This window comes from Pyxicephalus adspersus, chromosome 3 (genome assembly GCF_032062135.1).
Source record: "Pyxicephalus adspersus chromosome 3, UCB_Pads_2.0, whole genome shotgun sequence".
Classification (NCBI taxonomy): Eukaryota; Metazoa; Chordata; class Amphibia; order Anura; family Pyxicephalidae; genus Pyxicephalus; species Pyxicephalus adspersus.
The window spans coordinates 72,775,348-72,801,926 of NC_092860.1; the positions used below are offsets into that span (position 1 = coordinate 72,775,348).

Below are 26,579 nucleotides of genomic sequence, written 5' to 3' on the forward strand. Positions count from 1 at the left end.
CTATGATTTGAGATTTGGGCCTGGAGCATTCCTAGATTAGGAATGGTGTTCCTTATAAGCTGGAGTGGGTTAGAACCTATGGAAGTCTGATGTAAAATGGGGCTGCGGGTACAGGTGTTGTTGTCCCTGAGCTGTTGTGTTGGGGCCGGGGGACTGACAGAAAAAGCAGCAATATCCACAGGAAGAGGTGCTCAGTTTGGGTGCCTTTCACCTTCGTGTCTATTCAGAATATATCTGTTTAAAATTGTTGTTGTTTACAATTGTTGCTATGGCCTTTCCAAATAAGTTGTGTGGTTTATTTGTGTTTAGGTGGGAGGTGGAAAGGGTTTTTGGTGGTTTTACAGAATGGAATAACACCCATCTACTTCACCCTGGGCATGTATTTACCATGTACTTGTACTATTCAGATGCCCTAAGAGACGCAATAATGTACCCAGGGTACTCACTGGTTAAAACAATGAGCGGCAGAGACCAGCCATCGATCCCCAATTATTGTTGCTCCACAAAAGTGATGTGGACCCTCCTTCAGACTGGCCTGCCATGGGACTTCTCCTCTGACAGCATCAAATCCACCCACTATCTTGTTGGGTTTTGTTAGGCCAGGGCGACTTCCACATTCTGAAATGAAAAAATATTTTGTGTACTTTATTTATTTATTTATTTTTGTGTATTAATATCTCAATGTTTTCTTCTTGTAATTGCAGTTTATGTTAAAGTAAATCAGCACCACCACAAATATGTAAAATGTCTTTGTTGAACTGCAATTTTTGATGTTTGGTTGTCAAAGACCAATTGGCTTCAATATGTGCAATATGGCCTGGGACATAAATGAATAATAAAAAATTCACCTGTAAACATGAATATGTAGATTTTTATGTCTGGGAATGGAGACATAAAGAAATAAAGTGCTTTTAAACCCTTGAACAATACATAATAATGTCTTAGCATACCTCACATTGTTGGATGTTTTCTCATTTCAGTCTTCAGACTACCTTTTAGAAAGACAAGCAGTTTGAAAACTCAGAAAGGTCACTTCGATATATTAGGGTAGCCACCCCAATGTGCATGCTTTAGTTTCAGACAAATGGGCACTTTGTGTGCCCACAGCACAGGCAGCAGTGAAGGGGTCCTTATAAAACCAAATCCCTACTCTAATCACCACAGTTTGATTGACAGCTAGTTTTATTCTGTTGTTTTCTGGAGCAAGCATGTGCATTACAAATACATTCTGATAAACTGGCATGCACAGTGTGCACACCCCCACTCAACATGTAGCATGAGGACTGCTAATTAAAATATTGCTTTGCAAATGCAACTAGTGAGATAAAGAGATAATACTATGCTAATAAACTTAAGATAATAACTTAATACTATGTTAAGGGCCCATGATGGAGTGGCTGCAATAGGCAGGGGTTCCTTTAGCAGTCTCAATGCAAGAACAAGGCAATTTACTTTTTGAAAAATAGGCCATGCTGCATTTTCGTTTGGAACTCTTACAATGCAAAACATTTTATTGCAAAACACTATTCTGTTAGAAATAAAGCAAACTTTTCATGGGAATGTAAGGTCTACTTTTTTGACAACCCATAGCCATCTGATCAGCTAATCACAATGCACATAGTGTGAATTGGCCTTGAACTGTTTGAGCTAAACATATAAGCAGCCAATAGCAGGACAAGGTTGGAACCAGGAATTACTCTGCTCATTGGCTGCTGCACATATTCCGAATACGTGCAGGGGATGCTAGAAAAGGCACATCTTTGCACAGCTAAAGGGAGGCTGAGGATGCTAAAAACTGCTGGACAGATGATATGTGCGGGGAATAGTAACACAACCCCTGACCTCTCTGGATGTGTGCACTAAGAAGAATTTTATTCTCAAAGATTTAGTGTAAGCTTGTCCACCCCCCTAAAACCACACTTGTTGAACGAAATTGCAAAAAATATTTCATCCTTAAATCTAATCCTTATATTTTTAAAGTTAGGGCACATGATCTGTCCTAATACACTCTGCCCTACACTCTGTAAGGGCAATCTGTAGGAGGGGCTAGGCTGCAGCTTTTATTTGTATAAACTTAATTATTATAACTTGTCTTTCTCTGTATTGATTTGATTGAGTTATTTGTGTTTCTTTGTATAAACTTTATTTAGCTGTTTCTTTTCAGAGGACTGGCAATACTGTTGAAGAAAGATCAGCCTACAGAGCATTGCAGTAGGAATGAGGAAGCCTAGCTGACTTGAATAATTACCAGGTATTTTCCCTTTACTGAAAAATTGGTACATAAAACAAACAGCACACAAAAATAGACAAATTTCACTGTTTGCCTATCAAACAAAATAACGTTTGGGTTTACTGCCAAATATCACAAGAAAGACTCCAAAGTCTAGTTTCAAAATTGGTTACATTAAAAGGCTGTGGCAAGTTTTTAACTCAATTGCATGAAGTATACTACTAAAGATATTTTACGCCAACTTTAATCACTTCTATTTTTACATATATTTTACTTGGGTATATATTTGCATGCCTAAAACTCCAAAAATAATAATTGCACATGAGAACATGTGCATACTGTGCTTTTATTGCATCCCACCCAGTGGGATGCAATAAAAGCACAGTATGCACATTGCTCTATATCCTGGATTGTGATGAAATTTAAATGTTACTTTTTTTTTTGCTGTAGTTACTATGTGTATATACCACTTGGCAAAAGGAAATTTCAAGGTAATATAACACATTTAAAGTGAACAGACTTTCAATAATCAGTTATGTGCATATTCTTCACAAACAATAAACACCTATGGGTTTTAACTCGGATATGTTTTCCTGCAATATGGAACACTTTAAAAAGCATGCCAATGGTTGCTGATGTGAGTTATTGTGCATTGCCACGTGTTTTCAGTCCACATTGTAATGCACCTTGTATTGGATGCCAACACTCATAACACACACTGACATGCATCATGGTGATGACATGCAGTTTAACTCGTGTTGAGTTTCTGTTTTTTTTTTACTTCATTTATAATCACACACAGACAGTTACAAGTGAAGTAATAAAACATTTAAGTAGTGCAAATGCAAATACAGTGACCGGTCCATTTACATTGTCGTACTAACAAAGGTGATAGAAATAAAAACATCTTACAGAGTACCTAACAATTGTCCAATAATATTTTCATTGTTCAATGTGTTGTACCTAACCATTGTTATAATAAAAATAACAATACCAAAGTCACTTTATGCCTGACTGTTTCCTCCATTTTACAAATGTTTTATATACCTGATAATCTGTGTAGCCATTAAAACTTGTATTATAACCCAAATAACCATGGATATAACTTCAACAATATAGTAAACTCAGGATAGGTAATTGGAGGGCGGGTGCAGGAAAATATTCAAATCTAGTAGATTACTATTGCATGCTCTTATTTCACTTCCATGCATTGTAAATATTTTACCACCTAGATCAGTTCAAAAAGACCAAGGTAAGAAAATTTCTATAGAAAGAACCCAAACTCATGGGAAATATGCCATGTGGAATGGCGAAATCGGCGTAGAACCTGGCCTAAGTCCGCTGGGTCAAGGGTATATTCAATATAGGCATACTATTTGTCAAAAAAAATTGTTACGGCATTATCCCCCCGAGTCCTCCACCTCTGATAAATCCCTGTTATATAAAGTTTGCATTGAGGATTCAATCATTCTCAATCTAGGCGCTTCAGTATGGATCCATTGCAACATTATTGCTCTACCTGTTGCCAATAGACATAATGATTTCCAATATTTTGTCCCTTTCTGTAGGTTGCCATCTTGTATATCCCAATTCCCGAACACACATAATAGTGGTTCTAGTACCAACTGTAACTTAGTCACTATTTAAATATAAAAATGAACATCTGTCCATGGTCGCTGGACCTGAGTACAGTCCCATAGACTATGTTTGAATGTAACCTTGTCATAATCACATCTTAGACATCTATTGTGTCTGGTTAAGTTAGTAGATTGGGTAACACTCGTAGGGCGGAATACCTTCTAAGCTTTAATTGAGTCTCCCTCCAAATTTTATTGGGAGTAGTTTTTCGAACCATGAGATAACCCTGTACAATTATATCATGGAGGTTCGGAATGTTAAAATCTTTTTGCCATCCCTGAGTTGAACCTTCAGAGAGTGATTTAGAATTAAACAATTGTAACCTAGGATATATAGAAGGTGTAGATGGCGATGTAAAGGCTATAAGATTGTCAAATCTGTCTCTGTAATGCAAATCATTGTCAAATCATTTGTGCATTACAAAATTTCAAGAACTATAAATTATAGAGTGGATGTGCAGCTTGTGATGGTAGAGCATAATGTTGCATCAATACTCTCCAGGTGATTGATCTTGAAAGACCAGGGGGGAAAAAATCGCCCACTGTCTTTAAACCTTTTTCGGCCCAGACCTGATAGCACTTGTAATCTAGTGGAACTGTGGGTTGCCTCTAATTGGTAGGAATTTAGACAGAGAGCATGGCAGCTCCAATTTGCGTCTGAGTTCTCTCCAAGTATTGTGTCTCTTATAAATATGTTATGTTTTAGGTTCTGAGGTAGTTGCGAGATTTTACTATGTAGTAGTGCAGGTAAGTGCCAAAGGTTAAGTTCCTGCTCTAGTTGCGTATTAGAGTAGTATGAAGTCTCCTTTAACCAGTCTATGACATGTCTAAGATTGCAGGCTAAAAAATAGAGTCTAATATTGGGAAAATATACACCTCCTTCTAATACCAGAAGGTAAAATTTAGTTAACAATATCCTGGGTCTCTTCCCCAGCCATAAGAATCAAGTGGATGATTTATTTAAAGCTTGAACATCAACATGTTTCAACAAGATCGGCATGGTTTGTAATGGGTACAGGAGATGTGGAAAGTTGAACATTTTAATTAGGTGGCAGCGTCCCATCAGTGATACTGGTAGTTTCTTCCATAATTGTAGTTCCCTATTTATTTTGTGAAACAGAGGCAGATAGTTCAATTTGTATAGGGAACGTTGGTGATTTGCCAATGTGAATGCCCAGATAAGTGTGATGGTCCCTGACTATTAGAAAAGGGGAGGCGTGTACCCATTGCCTGTCCCCTACATTGGTCAAAGGGAGAATCTCTTTTGAAAAATTGATCTTTCAACCTGCCACTTTCCCGAATAATGTCAACATATGCTGTATAGTAGGAATGTCTTTTGTTGGGTCTAAAGTAAATAGTACAACATCATTTGCGAAAAGTGCGGCTCTTATTTCTGTGTTGTGCATTTTAGTCCCTTGCAGGGAATCTTACATAGTTACATAGTAGGTTAGGTTGAAAAAAGACATAATTCCATCAAGTTCAACCACTAGGGAAATAAACATATCCCAGATATAAAACACTATAAGACATAGTTGGTCCAGAGGAAGGCAAAAAAAACCCTGGTACAATTTGCTTTAACAGGGGTAAAAAATCCTTTCTGATTCCATGAGGCAATCGGATGTTCCCCGGATCAACAGTCTCTGTTATCTTTACTTTAAATCCTTAATACCCAGTTATATTCTGTGCTTTAAGAAAAACATGCAGCTTTTTCTTAAAGCAATCTATAGTAGTTGCTGAAACTACATCCTGAGGGAGACAATTCTACATTTTCACAGATCTTACAGTGAAGAATCCCTTCCTTATCCAGAGCTTAAACTTCTTTTCCTCCAGATGTATAGAGTGCCCTCTTATTCTTTGTAATGATCTCAAAGTGAATATTGGGGAAGAGAGTTCTCTATATGCACCATTTATATATTTATACAGAGTGTTCATTTCCCCCCTTAACGTCTCTTCTCAAGTGAGAATAGATTCAGTTCACCTAATCTCTCCTCATAGCTGAGCTCCTCAATTCCTTTTATTAGTTTAGTTGCCCTTCTCTGCACTCTCTCCATTTCCACAATGTTCCTTTTTGTGAACTGGTGCCCAAAACTGGACTGCATATTCCAGATGTGGTCTAACCAATGCTTTGTACTCAGCAGTCTATTCCTCTTTTAATACAAGAAAGTACTTTGCTAGCTTTAGATATTGCAGCTTGGCATTGCATGCTGTTATTAAGTCTATGATCTACCAGAACCCCCAGATCTTTTTCCATTTCTGACTCCCCAAATGTATTCCCCCTAGACAGTATGAAGCATGCATGTTGTTAGCTCCCAAGTGCATAATTTTACATTTATCTATATTAAATGTAATTTGGCTGCCCAATCAAACAGTACATCTAGGTCTGTTTGTAGATTATAGACATCCTGTATGGATTTAATTCCCTTATATAGTTTGGTGTCATCTGCAAACACAGAAATGGTACTTTTCATCCCAAGCGCTATATCATTTATAAAGATGTTCAACAGTAAAGGTCCCAACACTGAACCCTGGGGTACACTACTAATTAGCTTAGACCATTCAGAGTATGAATCATTAATTACAACTCTCTGGATGCGGTCATTAAGCCAGTTCTCTATCCATTTACAGGTTGACTTTTCTAAACCCATCAACCCTAACTTGCATATTAACCGTCTGTGTGGTACTGTGTCAAATGCTTTAGCAAAGTCCAAGTACACTATATCAACTGCTATTCCACCCGTTTACTTACTTCCTCATAAAAAGAGAGTAAATTTATTTGACAGCTTGAGTCTTTCTTGAAGCCATGCTGACTATCCCTTATAATATTATTTTCTAGCAGAAACTCCTCTATGTGGTTCTTTATCAAACTCTCTAGGACCTTTCCAACTATGGACATTAAACTAACGGATCTGTAGTTACCTGGTAATGACTTTGCATTTTGAAGATAGGAACCACAATGGCCTTACGCCAGTCCATCAGTACCATGCCAGTGACTAAAGAGTCTCAAAAAACTAGAAATAATGGCTTTGAAATAACCAAGCTCAGCTCTTTGAGGACACGTGGATGTAATCCATCAGGTCCTGGTGCTTTGTCAACCTTAATTTTGCTAAAAATGTTTCTCAATCATATCAATTTTGAGCCATTGTGACTCATTGAAGGCAGTGACATTGCTGGTATGAATTTGGACTTGAGCTCCGCCATTTTCCTTTGTGTACACAATACTAAAAAAAAGCGTTTAGTAAATCTGCCTTTTCTTTATCCCCAGTTACCAACCCAGAGACATCCTTTAAGGGGTCTACATGCTCAGATCAGATCTTATATGCACATTAATCAAACGCCTTCTCTGCGTTGATACTTATTATTGCCAGGCCTAAATTAGGATGACATTTGGCATATTCTATTACTGTAAGCACTCTACAGGTATATTTTTTACAGCAGATCTCCCCTTGACGAACCCTACTTGCATAGGAGATATTATGTGCAGTAAATACTTTGATAGCATATCTGCTAATATTTTAGAAAGCAGTTTGACATCAAGAATTATTATTGAAATTGGACGATATGATGGTGGCTGCCATCTTTGCCCGGTTTTGGAAGGACTTTAATATAGGATTCTCTCCCAGAAAGGAGATTGTTCATCAGTTAAAGTGGACATCTGCCCTTTATCAAAACATTTTGCATCCTCACTAGGTTCTAACACTTGCTTCTTATAAAGTTGTTTGTAAAATAATTCCAAGATTGTACTGATATCCTTGGGTTCCGTTGCCCCTAATGTATAATACAAAGCTGGAATGTGTGTTTGGTTACATGAGGGGTGGGAAAGTTTGGCCAAAAATTTCCCAGCCATATTGCCAAATTTGGTAATTTCGCAAGTCAAAATATTTTTTCTTGAACATCTCTTGTTTTTCTGCCCAGTTATCAAAATTAGCCTTAGCTGTCAACCAAGATTGTTTATGACTTGGGGTTGGATTGTCTGTGAAAGAACTATGTGCTTGACGTAAATTTTGCAGGGCTTCAATAAAAGCCAAGGCCCGTTTTTTTTGGGATGCAACATATGATATGATACGTCCTCTCATAAACACTTTCTCTGCTTCCAAGAACAAAATAGGGTTGTCCTTGTGCACCGAGTTAGTGGCCGTATAGGTGTACCATGCCGATTTTAATTACGCTTGTGGGTAGACTGTGCAAAATCGGACAATAGAGTACTTGAGTAGGAAGGAGTTACCCCTATACCTTGGGATTGCCCTGTAGTTCTATCTTCGTTAACGTGCATAACTGTATTGAAATCAACCCCTACAATTTTTTTGACAATAGGTTCGCGAAGGAGCCAACTGGTAACTTCTTGGAAATACACATTAGTGGGGGAATTCGGTGTATAGATATTGTAGAGTGATAAATCTGTACCTGGGAATTTCAGATTGACTTTCACAATTCTTCCTGCCTTGTCAGTTTCTGTGTTAACTACTTCACATCTAAGTTTCCTGTGAAGAATAACAATTCTCCCTCTTTATTTCCTACTGCTGGGGATCCAATCACCTTACCCATCCATAATTTTTTCATCCTATCAAAATCTTTTGTTCGTAAATGCGTCTCTTGTAAGAGTGCTACGTCTGCCCCCAGATGTTTTAAATGTCTCAGGACAGGCATCCTTTTGTTGGGAGACCTTAGTCCCTTAATGTTTCATGATATTACATGAACCATGGTAGCAATAAACACGGTAACAGCATGAATATTATATCAGTCATTGTCACTATGTGTTGGTACATCTCACCCAGGTTGTTCAGCTCAGCTAGAAAACATGCATAGTTCCTATGTGAATATTCCTCACAGAGTTCCGACAAATAGATCTTCCAAGTTTTCCTTGGTCAATTGTGCGGTAAAGATGCATAGAAGTGAGATACCGGAAAGTGGTTGGCGGCCAAAAAAACAACAAAACTGTAATTTGAGTGGACTTTTTTTTTCCTTACAGATGACGTAAGGAACAGAACCATTACATATGGATCCACACCCCAGGAATGAAATATGAAAGAATATTTAGCACTTCACGCCTGACAAATAATGAGATCAATAAGTGCTTCGGCTCACAAGTGGTGTTTATCTATTCTTCATCCTATGCTTTTCTCGCATTGTTTTTGATTGAGTGCGTGGCGTCTTGGTGTTATGATCCGACCTGTGAGTTGATTTAGTAGAGGTTACTGAATTAGGTGACCCTGGTGATTTATGGGACACGGCGGGTTCCAAAACCTGATCCGTCAGAGACACTTCCTGCATTTGTTCTGGAGTAGGGAGCCATTCTCCCAAAAGGTTTCAGCCTCCTTATGATTAGTGAACATGTGGTTTTCTCCCTGGATGTTAGCAATATGTAATGTTGCAGATAAGCCAAGCGGAACTGTACTTGTTGTTTTCTCAGGTTCTATAAAATTTAGTCAAAATAGAGACACTAAACTACTGCAAACTCCCTCTGGGGCTAATCTGTACAATCCTTACCATTCTAACCTGGTATAATAGAATAGGCTTACAATATGTAATGTATTTTACAACAGATTTAGTTTGTGCAGAGATCCATTACAATTTACAGGTGTGTATTAAAAGACAAAGGGTCTAGTTTACTAATGGAGTACAGTGCAATATTAATAATTTCCATGCTCAGTGAATGAGGTGAGGCTGTGCTGACTATAATCATGCTATCATCTGCAAATAAAAATATTTTGAAATGTTCCATGCTTGGTAATAATTTTGGTATTAACTTCATCTAAGTTTTCGGTCTGAAAAGTACACTTGCTTTATACCTTTAGTTACTCAACCCCAATGCAACAATCTAAATAAAAACAAACCAAAAACAAATATATAAAAAATATAAACAAACCAACAATCTAAATACATAATTTTATATTTTAATTACGATGTACCTTGAGGCTTAGAAGTGCTGAGCGGCTTCTGGGTTGGTTTTGCTGGCATGGTGCTAATGCCTGGCTTTGATTTTGTGGTTGAATGCTTAGTCAGGGGTCGAGCAGTGGTGACTTTGGAGTTGGTTGTCCTTTTTATATTGCTAGTAGTAGTAACAAAGCTTGTATGTGTTTCCATTAGCGTGGGTGCTGAGATGACTTCCTGAATCCAGTTTCGAACTTTGCTTACTCTCACATAAACCCCAGGTCTTCTGGCTTCAGCACAACCCACTCCCCAGCTCACAATGCCTGCCAAAAAGAATTTGCCAGATGGCTCTTCACAGACTAGAGGACCCCCAGAATCACCCTGCAATAAGAAGTTATTGGTATTAATTGGTACTTTCATGTTTTTTTCAGTTAACAATGAAAACTTTTGAAGAGCTTGACATTTGGAGTATGTTCAAGTAGACTTTTTTTTACAGCCGAACCGCTGTTGTTTACCTTTGTCAACCAGTCCTCACATTCCAAAAAGCCCCAGTTATCATTGAAATGAATTGGAGCGTTTCTTCTTTGTCCATGCCCATGCATTTGCCCATGGTGCACTTTTTCAGATGCTTTATCCTAAATACTTTTACAAGTAGTTGCAAGTTAAAAAGTGTTGTTCAATAGTTTTGCGTACAATAGCAGGAATGCATATATCCCATGATGTATTGCAACCAGTACAGGGCAAATGCAAAACGACACAATTACTGCCAACTGTATACAGCCAAGGTCTGTCTAAACTTCTAGTAAATGGTCATAGTTGCTTACTTTTAACCACTGGGTGCCTGGGAGCGTTTACTAGTAGGTCTGACAAAGGTTTGATGTACACCGTTAACAGTGCTTGTGTTTTTTTTCACATTAAGCAGGTAACCACATGGTTGAAAAGCACCCAACTGATTTTACTGATACTGTCTGTTCTATTACCCAACGACAAGAAGGGCAGAAATGTTTACATATTTACGGGTTCGCCACTGTTTATCAAAGTTTGATAAGCATGCTAGACTACCTAAAGATTACTCCATTTTCACATATATACCGAATTCCCATTTGGGGAAAAAGGGGATAACCAAGTTTTATGATCTGGTAAGCAACAATAAGAAGTTTTCTAAGACTCCATCAATGGTGAATTGGGAACAGGGGTTGTGGATAACGTTGGCTGGACGAGAGCTCTAACTACTACATACCATAGTACCAAATGTGCAGTGCATCACTGGGATCTTTTTCAGAGAATAATCAATCACACCAAATAAATTAGCACATTTTCAGACCCAGTTCCCGGGACTAATGAAAGGAATGTGGAAACTTGGGATCCTACAACATTATTTAAGGCAATGTAAGTCAGTAAAATCCTTTTGGAACCATGTTTTCACATTATTATCTGAAATTGCTGGAATATTTGTTTAATACCCAATCCAGAAATAGCTATACTCCATCCTAATATGGATGGAGTTCTGGTAGGAGCAAGATCAATTGCTATTTATGCACTATTAAGTGCTAAACTGGCAATTCTGAGGAAATGGAAGAGTACTGATGTACCTAATCTTTCAGATGTGATTCAAGACCTTAATGTCCAATGTTCTTTAGAAAAAAACTTAACTGTTATAAACAATATTTTAAACAACAGGAGATGTTGTTGAATCACCCAAAATATGTTTATGATTTTTAAATGTTAGTGATACTCATACTATTTGTCAATTGTTTCTGTTAATAGTTGTAAGACTGGTATTATGTTTATATATACTTGTGTATTTATGTGGTATTCTTTTTTTTATTTTTTTTTTCCCCTTACTTATTCTCCCTGTTCTTCTAATCTTACTCTTCTTTTTCATTATATGTTTTCTTTGTTGGTCCTATTGTGGACCCTGTATATTTAATGTTAAAATTGGATAAGTTATTTGTAACTACCAAAGTCAATGCAATGCATTATCCTTTAATAAAGAAATATTGAATTCAAAGACAAGTTGGGTTAGGACTTTAGTCCTTCATTGCAAGTACTATGCTTCCAATGATGTTTGACTTTGAAAGTATCTACAGGAAAGGGGTCTCTATAGGAGACCCATGGTAAATCGTGAATCAAAAGCCAGTAGTTGGAATGGTGCTATACATTACTGAGAGAAGTTTTTATTTTGCAGTTAGTAAAAAGACTAACATATCGTTAAGAAGTATATTATTTAATAGCTCTGAAAATTGAAATAAATGTACTAGCATGATTCATTTTCATAAATAGATAAGTACTTATTTACGCGCAGGTTTCAAGTTGCGATTCAATGAATTCATTATGTTCAAAATTGCCATTTTCAATCCCTAGTTATCTGAAAGGATATGATGACATGTCTCAGGCTTGGTTTTTCTGCTTCCAGTGTTCACGGCCCATTGCACATAGGGATCAGGGCTCCAGGGCAGCCCCTGCTTGTCTTACAGTACCATTCACACCTAATCCAGCAGCCACTGGCTGACTATACAAACAGCTTTTTGTGCTTCTACAACAACTGTGATTCTCACATATCCCCAGCTCTTTGTCTTCCATCACATATCATTCTCAAACCTTTCTCATTGATTCACAGACAATAATCCACTAAATTTTTCATACCAAAGTTAAACCAAATGACAAACTTGAACTCGACAAATATTAATTTGTCTAGATCATTTATAAATCAGGCGTACAATTTAAAGCAAACGATGTGGGCATAGCTCTCCTTCATTTGAAGTTACATAGTTACATAGAAGGTCAGGTTGAAAAAACACATAAGTCCATCAAGTTCAACCACTAGAGAAATAAACAAATCACTATAGTAGTTTCTGTAACTACTTCCTGAGGGAGCCGATTCCACATTTACACAGACCTTACACTGACGTTTTTTCTTGTTATGTAATTTACAAAAATAGCAGAGCATGAAGCCTTTATTAACTAAATTTCAAATGTTTATTAAAAAAAAAACAAACAAAAAAAAAACATGAATGCATGATGCAATGATGACAAATCTTGATGGTTTAGCATAGGAAAATTCCAAAGAATATTCTAATTTACCTGACACGAGTCAATCTTGCCTTCCAGGTAACCTGCACATACCATTCTGTCTGTTACCACATTGCTGTATAAACTGTTGCAGAGAGTTTGATCCATGAGGGCGACTGTAGCTTTTTGTAGAACTTCAGGTTTTACTACTAAAATTAAAGAAAAGATCTTAATATGTTAGTCACCAGTAAAAATTAGTAATTAGTGTTGTGTATATTTTTTAAGTACAGTATTATGGAAATTGCAATTAACCTACCTAATGGAGAGCTCTGTAGAAATATATGTATAGATGTTTCCAGATAAATTACTGGAATCATCTAATGTTTTCATAAATTTAAAGTGGTAGAAAACTACATCCTTTTTTGGCAATCTATTTTTTAATTACTAGTCATTTTAAAAATGTCCTATTCTACCGAATTGCAAAATTAAACTTATTAAAAGATGCTCTTGTCAGATAATTAATTAAAACAAATCTTCCTATAAGATTATTTGTTTATTTCAAATATTTTTGTGCATGTTATTTACTCCCACCCCCCCCAAACTTGTATAGACGTCTATATTTGTCATATTCAGAGATGACACCCCACAGTCTTCTCTCAAACATGGGAAGCTATGTAAAAGTTTACATAGACAGGTAGGATAGGGGCGGTGGACCTGGGCCCACACAGAAACTACAGAAAGTAATTAGACACTCCCAGAAGAGCAAAGGGCTATGATGTGCAAAATAGAAAGGACTGTTCTAAGAAATTGACTGCTCCAAAAGTAGTCAGACTTGCTAGTGAGTTCAAATGCATATTGCATGTAAATTAAAAACCAATGTATGGAGAGGTAAAAACCTGCAAGAAAATATTAAAAATACTTGATTTTGCAGTACTTTTACCTGGTAACAGGGTCTCTTTAAGCAGCATCACGTTTACTTTACTTTCACATCTTACTTGTCAAAAAACAAAAGTTCAACCTGATGAAGTTTTACATTTTTATAAATAAACACGCACATAAGCTACTAAGTATACAATCTATTATGCTCATGAAGTAGACATTTTAAGATAAATATTGGCACGTATGAACCCTTACTAAGATTTAGATACCCCTCCTGACAACCCCCTCTCTTTAAAACCATGCTCTTGAAGTAGACATCTTCAGATAAATATTTAGTGACAACACCTAACCACAAAGACCTTGACCCTGATTTATTAAAGCGCTTCAAGAATAGAGAGGATATACTTTAATCAGTGAAGCAAACCTGGAATGGATCTGGATCCAGGATTTAAAAATTTTGCTAACAAATAGCAAATGACTTAAATCCATTCCAGGTTTGCTGCATAACCCAACTTCACTGATGAAAAGGTATCCTCTCCAGCCTTGGACAGCTTTAATAAATCAGGCTCAATATCTCCATAATTTACTATACTACCACTCTTGTATATGTATTTAGTGACAGCATTTAAACACAAAGACATTGGGCCTGATTTATTAACACTCTCCAAGACTGAAGAAGATAGATTGTCATGGGGGGTGAACTTGGGTGATCCAGCAAACCTAGAATGTATTTCATAAAATTGTTTCCTATTATTAGGCAATTTTTTTAAAATCCTGGACCAAATCCATTCTAGGTTTGCTGGCTCACCCAAGTTCACCCATAATAGTCTATCTTCTTTGGGTTTGGGGGAGCTTTTAAAAATCAGGCTCATTGTCTCTATATTATTCTATCTTTAATTTTTCAGTTTTGTGTTGCATGATGATCTAGTTTTTAAGAAATACTCTGACTAAACAGTAAGCAGCACTATGGCTATCTCCACCAAGGTCTATAATAACTCATATCTTACAGTTGTCTTCTTTAAGGTATCCCCAGCCAGTGATAACGCACTTCTTGCCCATAGGGAAAACGTGAGTGGCAGCTGGTAGGCAGATTGGTTGTGTGTATTTGTTGAATCGTAGTTCAGAATCCAGTTCTAGTACAGCCACATCATAGTCTGCCGTGTCTGGGTCATAGGAAGGGTGCTTAACAATGTTTTTAATGTAGGCCTTTACTGTGCTGCCATCTGAGCCACTTAAAGATGTAGATCCTATGTAAGCCACCCATACAGCTGGATCCTGAAAACTGCAAAGTACTTGTAAATAGAGGATATGACAAAATGTATATCTATAAAACTATAATTTATTGCAATTTCAAAATGTGTAATATGGATAAATAAAATATACTATTTTGGGCTAATTTAGGGGTCCATGATACACTCACTGGCCACTTTTTTAGGTAAACCTTGCTAGTACAGGGATGGACCCCCTCTTTTTAATAATTTGTGGCATGACAAAGTGCTGAGAACACTCCTGAGATATTTTTCATGCTGACATGATAGCATCATGCAGTTGTAGCAGATTTGTCAGCAGCACATTGATGCAAATCTCCCATTCCACCAGATCCCAATTTATTAGTGCACCTTTGGGATATGGTGGAATGGAAGATTTGCATCAAGGATGGTATTTGGCGGATATTTCAATACAATGAACTCATTGTCATGTTCAAGAAACCAATATGAGAAACCAAGAGTTGAGCTTTGTGACATGGTGTGTTGTCCTTCTGGAAATAGCCATCAGTAGATGCACACAATGCAGTCTTAAATGGATGGACATGGTCAACAACAATACTAAGGTAGGGCTGTGACATTTAAACATCGCTCAGATGATACTTAGGGACCCAAAGTGTACCTATAAAATATTCCTCACACTATTACACAACCACTGAACTAATGATACAAGGCAGAATGTATCCATTCTTTCATGGCGTTAATGAAATTCTGACCCTACCTTCCAAATGTTGAAACAGAAATTGAGACTTATCAGACTAGGCAACATTCTTCCAAACACTTGTCCAAATTTTGTAAACTCATGTAAATAGTAGCTTCAGGTATCTGTTCTTATCTGACATGAGTGGCACCCAGCATAGTCTCTTGCTGTTTAGCCTTTATTCTTTAAAGAATAAATGCAGAAGACATACTCTTCTGCTTACTGTGTGTTGACTATAATGAGTGGCTGTTTGAGTTAGTTTTGCTATTCCCTCTGACCTCTGGCATCAACAAGACCTTTTCATCCAGAGACATACTGCTTGCTGCATATATTCCCCTTGCAGCACCATTCTTTGTAAACCCTAGAGAGGAATATGTGTAAAACTCCAAGCAGATCAACATTTTCTAAAATACTCAGACCAGTTTACCTGGCACCAACCACCATGTCAAGTCAATTGGTGTGAACTTCAGATCATCTTGACAATGTCTACATGCCTACATGCATTGAGTTACTGAAAAATGACTGGCTGATTGGATATTTCTGTTAGCAAGCAGTTGAACAGTTGTACCTAATAAAATGGCTGGTGAGTGTAATATGTAGGGGATATAATTACTACTTTGGCTTTTTTGTTTTATTTATGTACAAAATCCAATATCATATTTTATTATAACTGTGTTAAATAGACCTTTTCTATTGCATAAGATTTCAAAATCAAGCTGTACTTACTCATTGAAGCAGTGAGCTGCAGATACCAGCCATTTGCCACTTATAATGGTCGCTCCACAGAAGTGCTCATTGTTCTCCCTCAAACTGACTTGCCATGGGAATTCTCCCTTTGCAGCATCTGACCCACCAACTATTCTGTTTGATTTTTGCATTGCAGGACGTGAACCACAATCTTAACATTAAAAAAAAAAAAGCATTCAAAAAGTAAATTATCCTGTGCCATAAACAGCATCAACCATATTTAAAAAAACTTCAACGACAAGGACTTTAACACTTATCAGAAGGGTAAAAGTAAAATAAATAAACCAATACTAAGTAGAGGTATAAAAGGTACCTAATATTTCCTGCACAGCATATATTTAATCTCTGCTTGTTCCACTGCTGCCTTGTTTACCATCCGGAGTAGTGTTAAATACTTATTACATCTGGCTATTTAGGACGTGACATCCTACCATGATGCAGCAATAGGTGGGTGCCATTTGCAACAGTGCATCACGGGAACAAATTGGAGACTCACACATTCTTTTACTTGAGTTATATGCATATTCAAAGGAGAGAACTACTAGTAAGGGTTCCTTTTTTATATCAGGTACAAAGCATAATAAAGGAAAAACTATGGAATGCCTTCATGCATAAAAAAAAAATTGTTTTCTGGGTGTGAGTTGGTAACTGAGCAGCTGTTATCTTTAACACAGTTACACAGGCAACAAATAACATCAAAGTAAATAAGTGCAAAATATATATATTTTTTGGTTGTTTCGTAATGAAAGAAAACAGTTTTAGTGTTTGAGTTAGTCACTAAAAGCTTTACATTTACCAGATATAATATATATTATTCCAGGCTAATATGGTAGAGTACATTTTGTTTCTAAAATTTTAACTGTAAACTTATTATTCAAAATACTCCCAGCAAAACCATGGTGTACTTCCCTGTGAAATTTTTTTTAGTAAAATTATTTTATTCTTTCCCTAAAGATATGCTAGGACAGCGGCATACAGTAGATGGTCATATCAATGATTAATAATAACTTGTAAATACCAGCAGCAAAATATTACGCAGCGCTTTACAAAGTCCAAAGTCATGTCACTAGCTGGCCCTCATTGCGGCTCAAAATCTAGTGTCCCTATCTAGGTCATATGTCATTGATACAGTCTAAGGTCAATTTGGAGGAAGCCAACTAACCTAACTGCATGTTAACTGCTTGTTTTGTTTCTGTTATACACAGTTATTATTGAATCCATCAATAAATGGATCTGAATGGATCTTAACCTGCTTTGGGTTTGAGCCATCACACGTGGCTCCCTGTGGCTGGCAGCTGATCAGACACCCACGTTACAGTGCTAGTTCTTAAAACTTCTTCTTTCTAATGAACCAGCGAACATTTAACAGCTGGAAACAGTAAGTGGTGCTACTCAATGCTGCCCCTATTCATTCCTTATGGAGCTTCTGTCGGGAGAAACTACATACAGTGTCTCCTCAGAAGAGAGCATGATGATCAAAAAAACGCATTGCAACTTCATGGCCAGTGTGAACATAGCTTTAATCTGTTTGACAATTCAAAGACCCGATGAGAATGAATATTATGAAATAATGAAAGATTTAATTATTATAATAATTTTTTAACCCATGATATTTGTAAAGCTAAGAAATAGAATTATAAAATACAAAATATCTATAACCTTCTAGTTTTGATTCTTATTACATTACTTTTATTACATCGTCAGATTTGCTAAAATGCAATTCAGAATTCATTTCGTTCTAGAGCCTAATTAATGTTATTGAGATGAGATTGATCATTGGAAGGAGACTTACTGCAGTACTTTTCATCTGATCCATCTTTGCAGTCACGCATACTGTCACATTCTGGGTTTTGCTTGACAATACATTGGCTATTCTTGCAGGAATACACTTGAGATGGACAACTTCCTGTAAAAAGGAAAGGTTTATAACTGAAGAGTAAATATATATTTTTTTATAAATAACGTAAAAACGAATGGTTTAGAAACCGTTTTGTACACTCTACTTGATATTCATTAGTTTTCCAAAAACACACAGATTATTGTCAAGTAGGGTCACCCTTTGTCTGATGTTTACTCCAAACTTTCAAAGCACTCAAATTCACCAGCTAAATCAGGAAATGAGAAGACTAATAATAAAATATCAACCCCTACACCAGCAAACTTTTTTTTTACAGATATGTATCTGTATGTGTGTGATAACAGATTACTTTAGATGTTTATGTGATGAGCAAAGTTATGAATTTGTTCCCTAGGAAATATCTAAATGACATAATAGTTAACAATTTACCTGACTTCAGTCCTATGGAGTAGAATGACAATCCATTATTATCTGCAGTAATTAAAATAACATAAAACAAGGTCAGTACAGACATACTGAAATATTATTCTATGTAGATTTTTATTATTTGGTATATATACATGGTAATAATATTGTTATTAAAAAAAATAATAACAGTAAAAAAAAGTAATATTAATGTAGATTTTCAACACATTTAGCAGACTTTCAGTAAAAACTGATATATAAAATTATTTGTTGCATGTTTTAAAAGCATGCTTACTGTATATCATGTTTTCTTGCTGATATACAAACAACAATTCCGTGTCAATCATATTAAGAGGTAAAGGCTGTGGAAGTCTTAGATCTTGTACTGAAACCTATTTCTATCCTGAGTTCTCTACTCTATTACTCCCCTCGCCCATCTGAGAAGTAAAACTTTTTTGTTTTTCTGTAGTTCTACATATTTTATGAGTGAGCAATATACTTCCAACATCATGAGTGAGATGAAACTGCCTTTGAATAGTTCTCTTGAGCAATGTTTTATTAAGGTAAGATATACTTATGTCAATGCTCAGACCTCTAGACATTATGAACATGGACGTCTACTGTTCTTAGAAAGAGAGTTATTGTTCTCTATTAAAGTTCCACTGCTCCTTAATCATCTCTCTGTAATTTTTCCTCCCCCCATTTTTAATAAATTTTCATTTACTTCAATCGTTCTTGGCATCTGAATAAAGAACATGCCCTCCTCGCCCATTGCTCAGATTACAGGGCAGTGTTGGCAAATGTTCAATGCTTTTGGTATTCTTCCTCCCCCCACTCTTGTTCTCTACAATTTAACCCTAACATGGTAGTGACATACAATTTTTTTTTAATAATTCAATTCTATATTGTCATATCAAGTATAAAAATAATTTGGGCTATACAAAAACACCAATGTAGAAATGGGGTTGTAAAATTATGTGGATATTTCACATCTTTTGGAACCTGACTTTTTGTGTAACCTAACTATGTGCAGATCAGGTACTATTAGTGTTTTTTTCCTAAAACTAGCTGTACAAATGTAAAATCATATTGTGAACATGTAAATGGTTTCACCTTTTAGAGATTATTATATGATCATAAAGTGTAGTTGTAAAGCAAAGGTTTTTATCCCTGGGAAACCTTAAGTTGTCTAAAAAGACTAGCTTGACACTTTTCAATGCTCATTTCTATATGTTTTATTTCTTAAAAGGCTTGTCAATGAGACAGAATAAGAACAACAGGATTCTGTAGAGTGCAGAGATGTGAATATGTAGAATTTAAAAAATGGCAAAACTTTACTTGCCACTTTCATCTGCACATGTCCAAATTTTGTACTTGTCTGCTCTTATCATCTCTTGCCTGGACTATATCAACATTCCAGGTGTGAGGGGTCACCCAGGTTCTTCCATGATAATCTATTTTAGTTCTACTTTTAGTACATGCCAATCTTTCTTTTTATTCATGGTACATGGGGTACAGAAAATCTTGGTTTGGAGAGGTGGGATGTTTGTTACATACTCCTGTATATTACATAATTTCATTATGTACATTACATACTAAAGACCCTGTGCTCTGTGTAATACATATGCCTGATTTCTGCACTCTGTGCAGTTACATCATGAAGTTTCACTTTTATATACTCCTAAACCCTGCATCCTGTGCATAACATACCTTTGACCTATGCTCTCTGTGCATTATATACTCCTCACCCATACTCAGTCCTACATACTCCTGTTCTTTCACAAACTCACAAACACTATGATTTATCTGATTTCTTTTGATGTCACTTTGACAAAACAGAGATAGCGAGTCTGCATAATCAGAGCCACAAAGAACAATAAAAACCTGGCCAGGAAGGGGGTGATAAGATGTTGCAGGAGGATAGCTGGTCTAACCATGCCCTACTTTATCCAAATATAAAGCATATTTTTTTTTTTACATACAAAAACTTTTTATTTTATAAAAGGAATGTAATGTTTTACTACTTTTTCCATTACAATACCTGCAAGCATAGCAGACGTGATATTGCCATAAATGTATACTGGTATGGGGTGTTTACTCAGTGATAAAGACAATCCCTGTCGAAGAATGTCCCCAATTTTCTCTGCATCCTTTGTGTTGCTAGAGGACATGAAATGCATCTTTAGATGTGCGATGACGCCTTCATTACCCCTGCTGTAAAAACATTTAAAGTATATTAAAATGTGCAGGTACACAAAATTCCTTTCAATGATCTAAACCATGGGTGGCAAACCTAAATACACAGAGGGCCAACCTTGAAATTTATTAAAAAAAGAGGTATAGCTTCAAATGTAATCTGGAACAAGTTTATAATAGAGAAAGAGGGATAACATTTTTTTTAATTTTATTTAAGAAAAAAATATGATCTTTTCTCTATTTGTAGCCTTTTGAGTTAAATTTCAATGGTAACCTTTTTGAACAGTTTAACAATAATAATACAAATATTCATGAAAATCCAACCATTTAAGTCCATGCCTTGGAGTAGCAAGGAAAAGTACAGCTGAGGGGGAGAGCTGGAAATGGCAGACACGGCCAATGTGGAGCTAAATCTTATGAGTGGCCCGCCGCTGAAACTTCCTCTTCATTGAAATAGCGCCGCTACTAAAATTCCCGGCATTATTTGCATCTATAAAATAGTCCAATGCGAGGCCATGCATAGGCAGAGAGCCCGCAGGTCTATAGACGTGAGTGATGCCAGGAATTGTAGTGGCAGCGCTCTTTCAATGCAGCGGCGGGCCAGCTGCAATTCATATTTAGGATTCCTTTGGGGGCTAAAAAAAAGGACATTGGGGGTAGATTTGGCCCCGGGGCCAGAATTTGACACCCTCTGATCTAAACTAATCTAAAAAGGAATACACAGGAGAATAAAATCCAGAATTTCTACTTAACCAATACTTTTAAAATTTGTCTGCAACCTTTTCACTGCTTGTTTAGAGGCTATCGCTTATTTGTTATAAACTATTGCAATCTCAGCTTTTCAGCGCCATACTTATAAATCCAGACTAAAGATATCAATATAACCTACGAATCTAACTAAACTGAATACAGACTGGATTTATAAGGTATTTTGTAATAAAAATAAGGACTTTTTTCAATGTTCCTGAATAATAAAACAAACATATCAAACTTGAGACAAATAGCTAAATAACTTGGAAGCATTTCAGCACAAGCCAGATTAGTGTGGTCAGGTCTGATGGAGACAAGTAGGGTCAGCCAGCAGTGTGTATAGTTACATTCTTCAATTCCTGAACTTACTGAGGACACAAGATTAATTCTAAACTCTCATGTTTTCACTAATTTTGGGCTTTACATTAAACTCTGTTTCCGATTCTACTAAAGATATGAAAAGAGACAGTGAAGTCAAAGGTTGAGAGGAGTTTAGATGATTCACATGACAATTCAGTTGGCTATGAAAAAACATACCATCAATTATTCTATAGCATTGTGCCTTTAAAATCAATTTTATAATGTGAGCAGTTACATACTATATCTTTGTTACAATACATATTTTGACTTTGTGTACTATTTGTAATGGTTTAGTGACAGTTTACCTATTTTGGTTACTGGGGGTAATCAATACATTTGTGTATTGTGCGTGTGATGTGCAGTCACTGAGTTCAGTAACCCACGACAACCAGATTTTACTTTCTTATTCCTATTTTATTACTAAAATCCAAGTGGTTGCTATGAATTTTTGTAGTTTCCAGTACATTGAATTTGACCAGTTTTCATTAGTTGCAGTTTGAGCAAAATCTGTTCACTTTCATTTACTTTGATCACTACTTTGATGTTCATCCATCCAAATTTTTACATAAGTTTTTAAATAGAGAACAGCTAAAGTTCAAGCCGAACCTACCGTGGGACCAAGCTTGAGCCTCATCCCTGGTGCTTTTTTTATTTACAAGCAATTTTATTACAATTTTTTTAAACTTAACATAACATACATGTTTTTTTTTAATGAGTTGATTTATGTATGTTGCTTTAGGTATACTTATTTTCCTGGAGGGCTCCTCAGTACTGAAAACGTCAAATGTCAGATTCAAATGTTACATATAAATGGCAACAAGTTTACTTACCTATAGTGTAAAACAGTAAATCCAGTATAACTATCTTCTATAACACTACCCTTGAAACTGGATTTCAACTAAAATAGAACAAATATTAAGAATTACTACCACTATCATGAAAACTGAAAAACTTAAACACTGATGAAAGTTGAACATTCCAGTGTAATACAAAAGACTTGAAAAGTACATGACCTCAAACCAAATATAAATTACATAAAGAAAATAGCAGCAAAATATTAGTTTCTGTCTAGTTCAATTTTATTTGTTCTTCAATAAAAACCCAACACATCACATTTTAGGGCTGCTGATTATTTCATAATCTAAGTCATGTTACTACAGTCATATTTTTGGTGTTTCAAGGTCTTCCTTCCCAAAAATGCTGTGATCTTATGAGCCCACGACAGGACTTAGAAAATCCATGCTGGTTTAAGAGGTATTGTTATATACTTGTAGGGCCATAAAATATGGGAAACATTTGAATGTATGACAAATATGTACTGCAGCTTTTTTATTATATTTTTTATTTTGCAGTGACATACTGTACACTTGAATCTATTTAACTGGAAACATATCAACATCTACTTATCCAGTGCTTCTGTAGGAAGCACTACATATATCTCAATAAACAAATGATGACAGTTACTTGTTAAACGTTTTGCCTACCAGTCTCTGTAGAGTAGCGGTTATGGATCTGTAGTACATAGAGGTACTGTTCTGTAAACTTGAATCATATTGAAGACCTTGTAATTCCAAAGTATGTACCAAAGTGAGGCTTTGTGTTGATAAATACACTAAAGGTAGAAAAAAAGTCAATAACAAGCTATAAGCAGAATCATCTTTATCACACAATGGTAGTTAATGGTAGTTAAAGCTAATAAATCTTTTATTTTATTTCTACTGTATATACATGTTGGGATCCTTTCAGATACTTTAATTCGCTTTTTGAAAACATATTTTTAAGTTTATAGAATGGCTGGTGTAAACCTGAAAAAATAGTATCCTTTTAAGTGTCCAATAATTTTAACAAGAGAACATGAAAAGGGTATAAATAGGCACCTAAAGCTTCCCCACCTTCTTTACCATAAAAACACAAAATTTGAATTATTGCATATCAGTGTTATGTAGTTTCCTCTCAAATCTATGTAGAAAGTAGTAGTCTGCTTTTGAAGTGGAATGACATTCATCTGTGAGAAAGTCTGCTAGCTAAACAGGCTTGCTATGGTATATTGAATAGTAGACTTGAACGTACATTGTGTGGTTTAAAATAAGGAAAATCTAATCAAAGTATTTAAGGCAAATGTAGCACACCTTGTCCCTTTTCCCCTGCTGCTGTCCCTTCTTCCCTGTGGACAACAATATTTGCTATGTAAAAAAAAGCCTACTATTGTGCATACTATCATTTCTGATGAATATAATAAAAAAAAAAAATGGCCCTGTAACAGCAACATTGTGTCAAAGGCTAGACCAAAAGTCCAATAGACCAGCTGCTGGACTTTATTTGTAGAATTCTTCAGTGAGGAACTATAATTATGATTAATATAAATATTATTAACCTTTATTGAAAAAGCGCTGTACAGGACTACTGGGGTGGGTCCTTAATAGCAGATAGATTCCCCCCCCCGTTTTAGGGGGAATGGTATGTACCCTTTAAAAATGAAAACTAGTTATATACTGCAGTAAGAGTCGGGGATATTTTAGTGACAAGTGCTTGCAGTTTTGTTGGTTTTGTTACAGGGCCCTGGACTTTGGAATCTGGTAAGGCCCACCTGTCCTTTTGTAAACAATGCCAGGATTTTTCAGCAGCCAGACAGATATGTCTGGAGCGGAGAGGGACAGGGGTAGCTTAGGTGTGAGTGAGTAGTGAAACTGAAGCAGCGGTACTGCACAACTCCTGTGTTTTGATGAAATGTCTGTACAGCTGTGCATCCATAGCTATCTGAGCAGGGTGCCCTCCCATTGCAGCTACAGCCATTAATGGCAACAGTTCACCTCAGGACAGGAGGTGAGAAAAAATATTCTAATAGGGACGTCTGTTCCAGTCACAACTGACTGAAGAACTGGAGAGATTGTTACTTCTTGTCATGTATCTCAGACGTGTGAAGAGAAATCTCCCAATTAGATATAGCAACAAAAAAAAAATGATTTAGATATTCTGGTACAAAAAAGTTTTATTAGAAACAATACTAGAGTTACAATACAAGATATAATGATAAAACAAGATTAAACAAACAAGAATGTGGTATTACAGTAGATAAAATGAACAAGTTGTGGGGATCCCAAAAAAATCCATAACAATCATGGAGGTATGCTTTAACACATAAAGGGAAAGATTAGGTCAAAAGTGAAAACAAGTGAAAAGTGAAAGTGAAAAGTGTTGATATAAAAAAATATAAAGTAAAAGAGGAGAAGGGGAGAAAAGGAGAAGAGAAAGATAAGGGAAGAGAAAAAAGGTATCCTGCAACCAGATAGGGTTTGTATCATGGTTTCAAAAAGGGAGGAAGGAGAGGGTAAGTAATATGCCAATCATGGCTGCCAAGTAGCCAGGATTTTATCATAGGTATCATTTAGAATAGCTGTGATTTTTTCTTTAATCATAGTCCCTTGTAGTGGGTGCTTTACTCACAAAAAAAATTAAAAATAGGAGGTTTTCCATGCGTGAGCCATAAAAATATGTGATATAAGAGTTGCTGATCACCTGTCGACATTAGTCAGAGCTAAGTGCATTAGGGCGTTTTGTGGGTTTCTAGGCAAGTTTACTCCTAAAACAGAATTATTATATGGTATACTCTGATCCATAGTCATAAAAATTTGGGGCAGAGCCACCAAAGATGCCCATAGTGCCACGAGCAGGCAGCCTTAGAAACAATTGGGAGAATAGGCTGGAACTACATGTGCTATCTGTGCTGGAGGTAAATACCACCTTATAAGGACTTTGTAGGAGTTTTCCAATGTGAGTACATTTTTAGAACTTTTAGGGTTGGCCTGCCACAGGCTCAAATGATCATCTAACGTTAGGGTTATAGAAAGTTCTTTCCCCCAAGTTGATATGTATGATAAAGGTGAGTTAAATTGGGAGACCACTCTTGAAACCTCTCGTGATTGGTTTATCCCTGCATGTTCATTCAAAAAAAGTTACTGCCAAAGGAAACTGAAGTCCACAAATCAAAGAAAGGATAAAATTGCATATTTATAGGTAGTAGAAGAGTTCCTTGTTGGGGATCTTGTATGTTTCCTTAAGTTTGGTAAAAGTGAGAGGCCCTTGGTGAGATTTGAAACAGATATTTTTTAAGGATGGTAATGAGACCACCAACCAAAATTACTTGCCCTAATCTTTAACTAGACATATTAAGGTTAAATTAACTATAGCTTGTAAAGGATACACTAGCTAGTAATGTCTCATTTATTAGTTTAACCAAAAAAATATAAATACCATTGCAATTTTTTTTTTAATTTTAACATAATTTTCAATATAATGAACATATAGAATATTGTAAGTGTGACAAATAAACTACTTACTTATTAATAATCCTGTGATGATACTGATGGCTGTGCCTCCAAGAAGTACAGAGGCTAATGTCCATTTACAGTATGCTTTGTGTATGTACTTCACCTTGTCCAAGTGTGGCACTGGCTCTGTACCCACACACTGCTGTCCTGCCATTGTAACAGAGCTGTAGACAGCAAGCAAGAATCAGGACAACTATTTATTTAACAAACACCAATAAAATTATGAACACAGTATGGGCTTTATTTATAAAACAAGGAATCGGAAACCCCTCAAACATACCCTTCCAGGTCAATGTGTTTCAATGGCAGTGATTCCCACCAGAGAATGTTTGTGGGAATATCAA

The 26,579-nt window shown here is 36.1% G+C and overlaps 1 protein-coding gene across 2 annotated transcripts in view; it reads right to left on the reverse strand.

Annotated features, from left to right (window-relative positions):
• Nucleotides 1-26,579, reverse strand: part of TMPRSS9 (transmembrane serine protease 9) — a 56,558-nt gene that overhangs the window by 6,227 nt on the left and 23,752 nt on the right. For both annotated transcript variants that reach the window (XM_072405206.1, XM_072405207.1), the window contains 11 exons: nucleotides 26,245-26,399; nucleotides 23,392-23,519; nucleotides 22,738-22,805; nucleotides 20,643-20,815; nucleotides 18,626-18,667; nucleotides 18,131-18,244; nucleotides 16,318-16,489; nucleotides 14,634-14,908; nucleotides 12,820-12,956; nucleotides 9,774-10,116; nucleotides 447-618 (listed from right to left, as the gene is read on the reverse strand). In XM_072405206.1, the coding sequence (XP_072261307.1) occupies nucleotides 447-618; nucleotides 9,774-10,116; nucleotides 12,820-12,956; nucleotides 14,634-14,908; nucleotides 16,318-16,489; nucleotides 18,131-18,244; nucleotides 18,626-18,667; nucleotides 20,643-20,815; nucleotides 22,738-22,805; nucleotides 23,392-23,519; nucleotides 26,245-26,389 (1,769 nt within the window). In that variant the 5' untranslated portion in view covers nucleotides 26,390-26,399. The remainder of the gene's footprint in view (nucleotides 1-446; nucleotides 619-9,773; nucleotides 10,117-12,819; nucleotides 12,957-14,633; nucleotides 14,909-16,317; nucleotides 16,490-18,130; nucleotides 18,245-18,625; nucleotides 18,668-20,642; nucleotides 20,816-22,737; nucleotides 22,806-23,391; nucleotides 23,520-26,244; nucleotides 26,400-26,579) is intronic.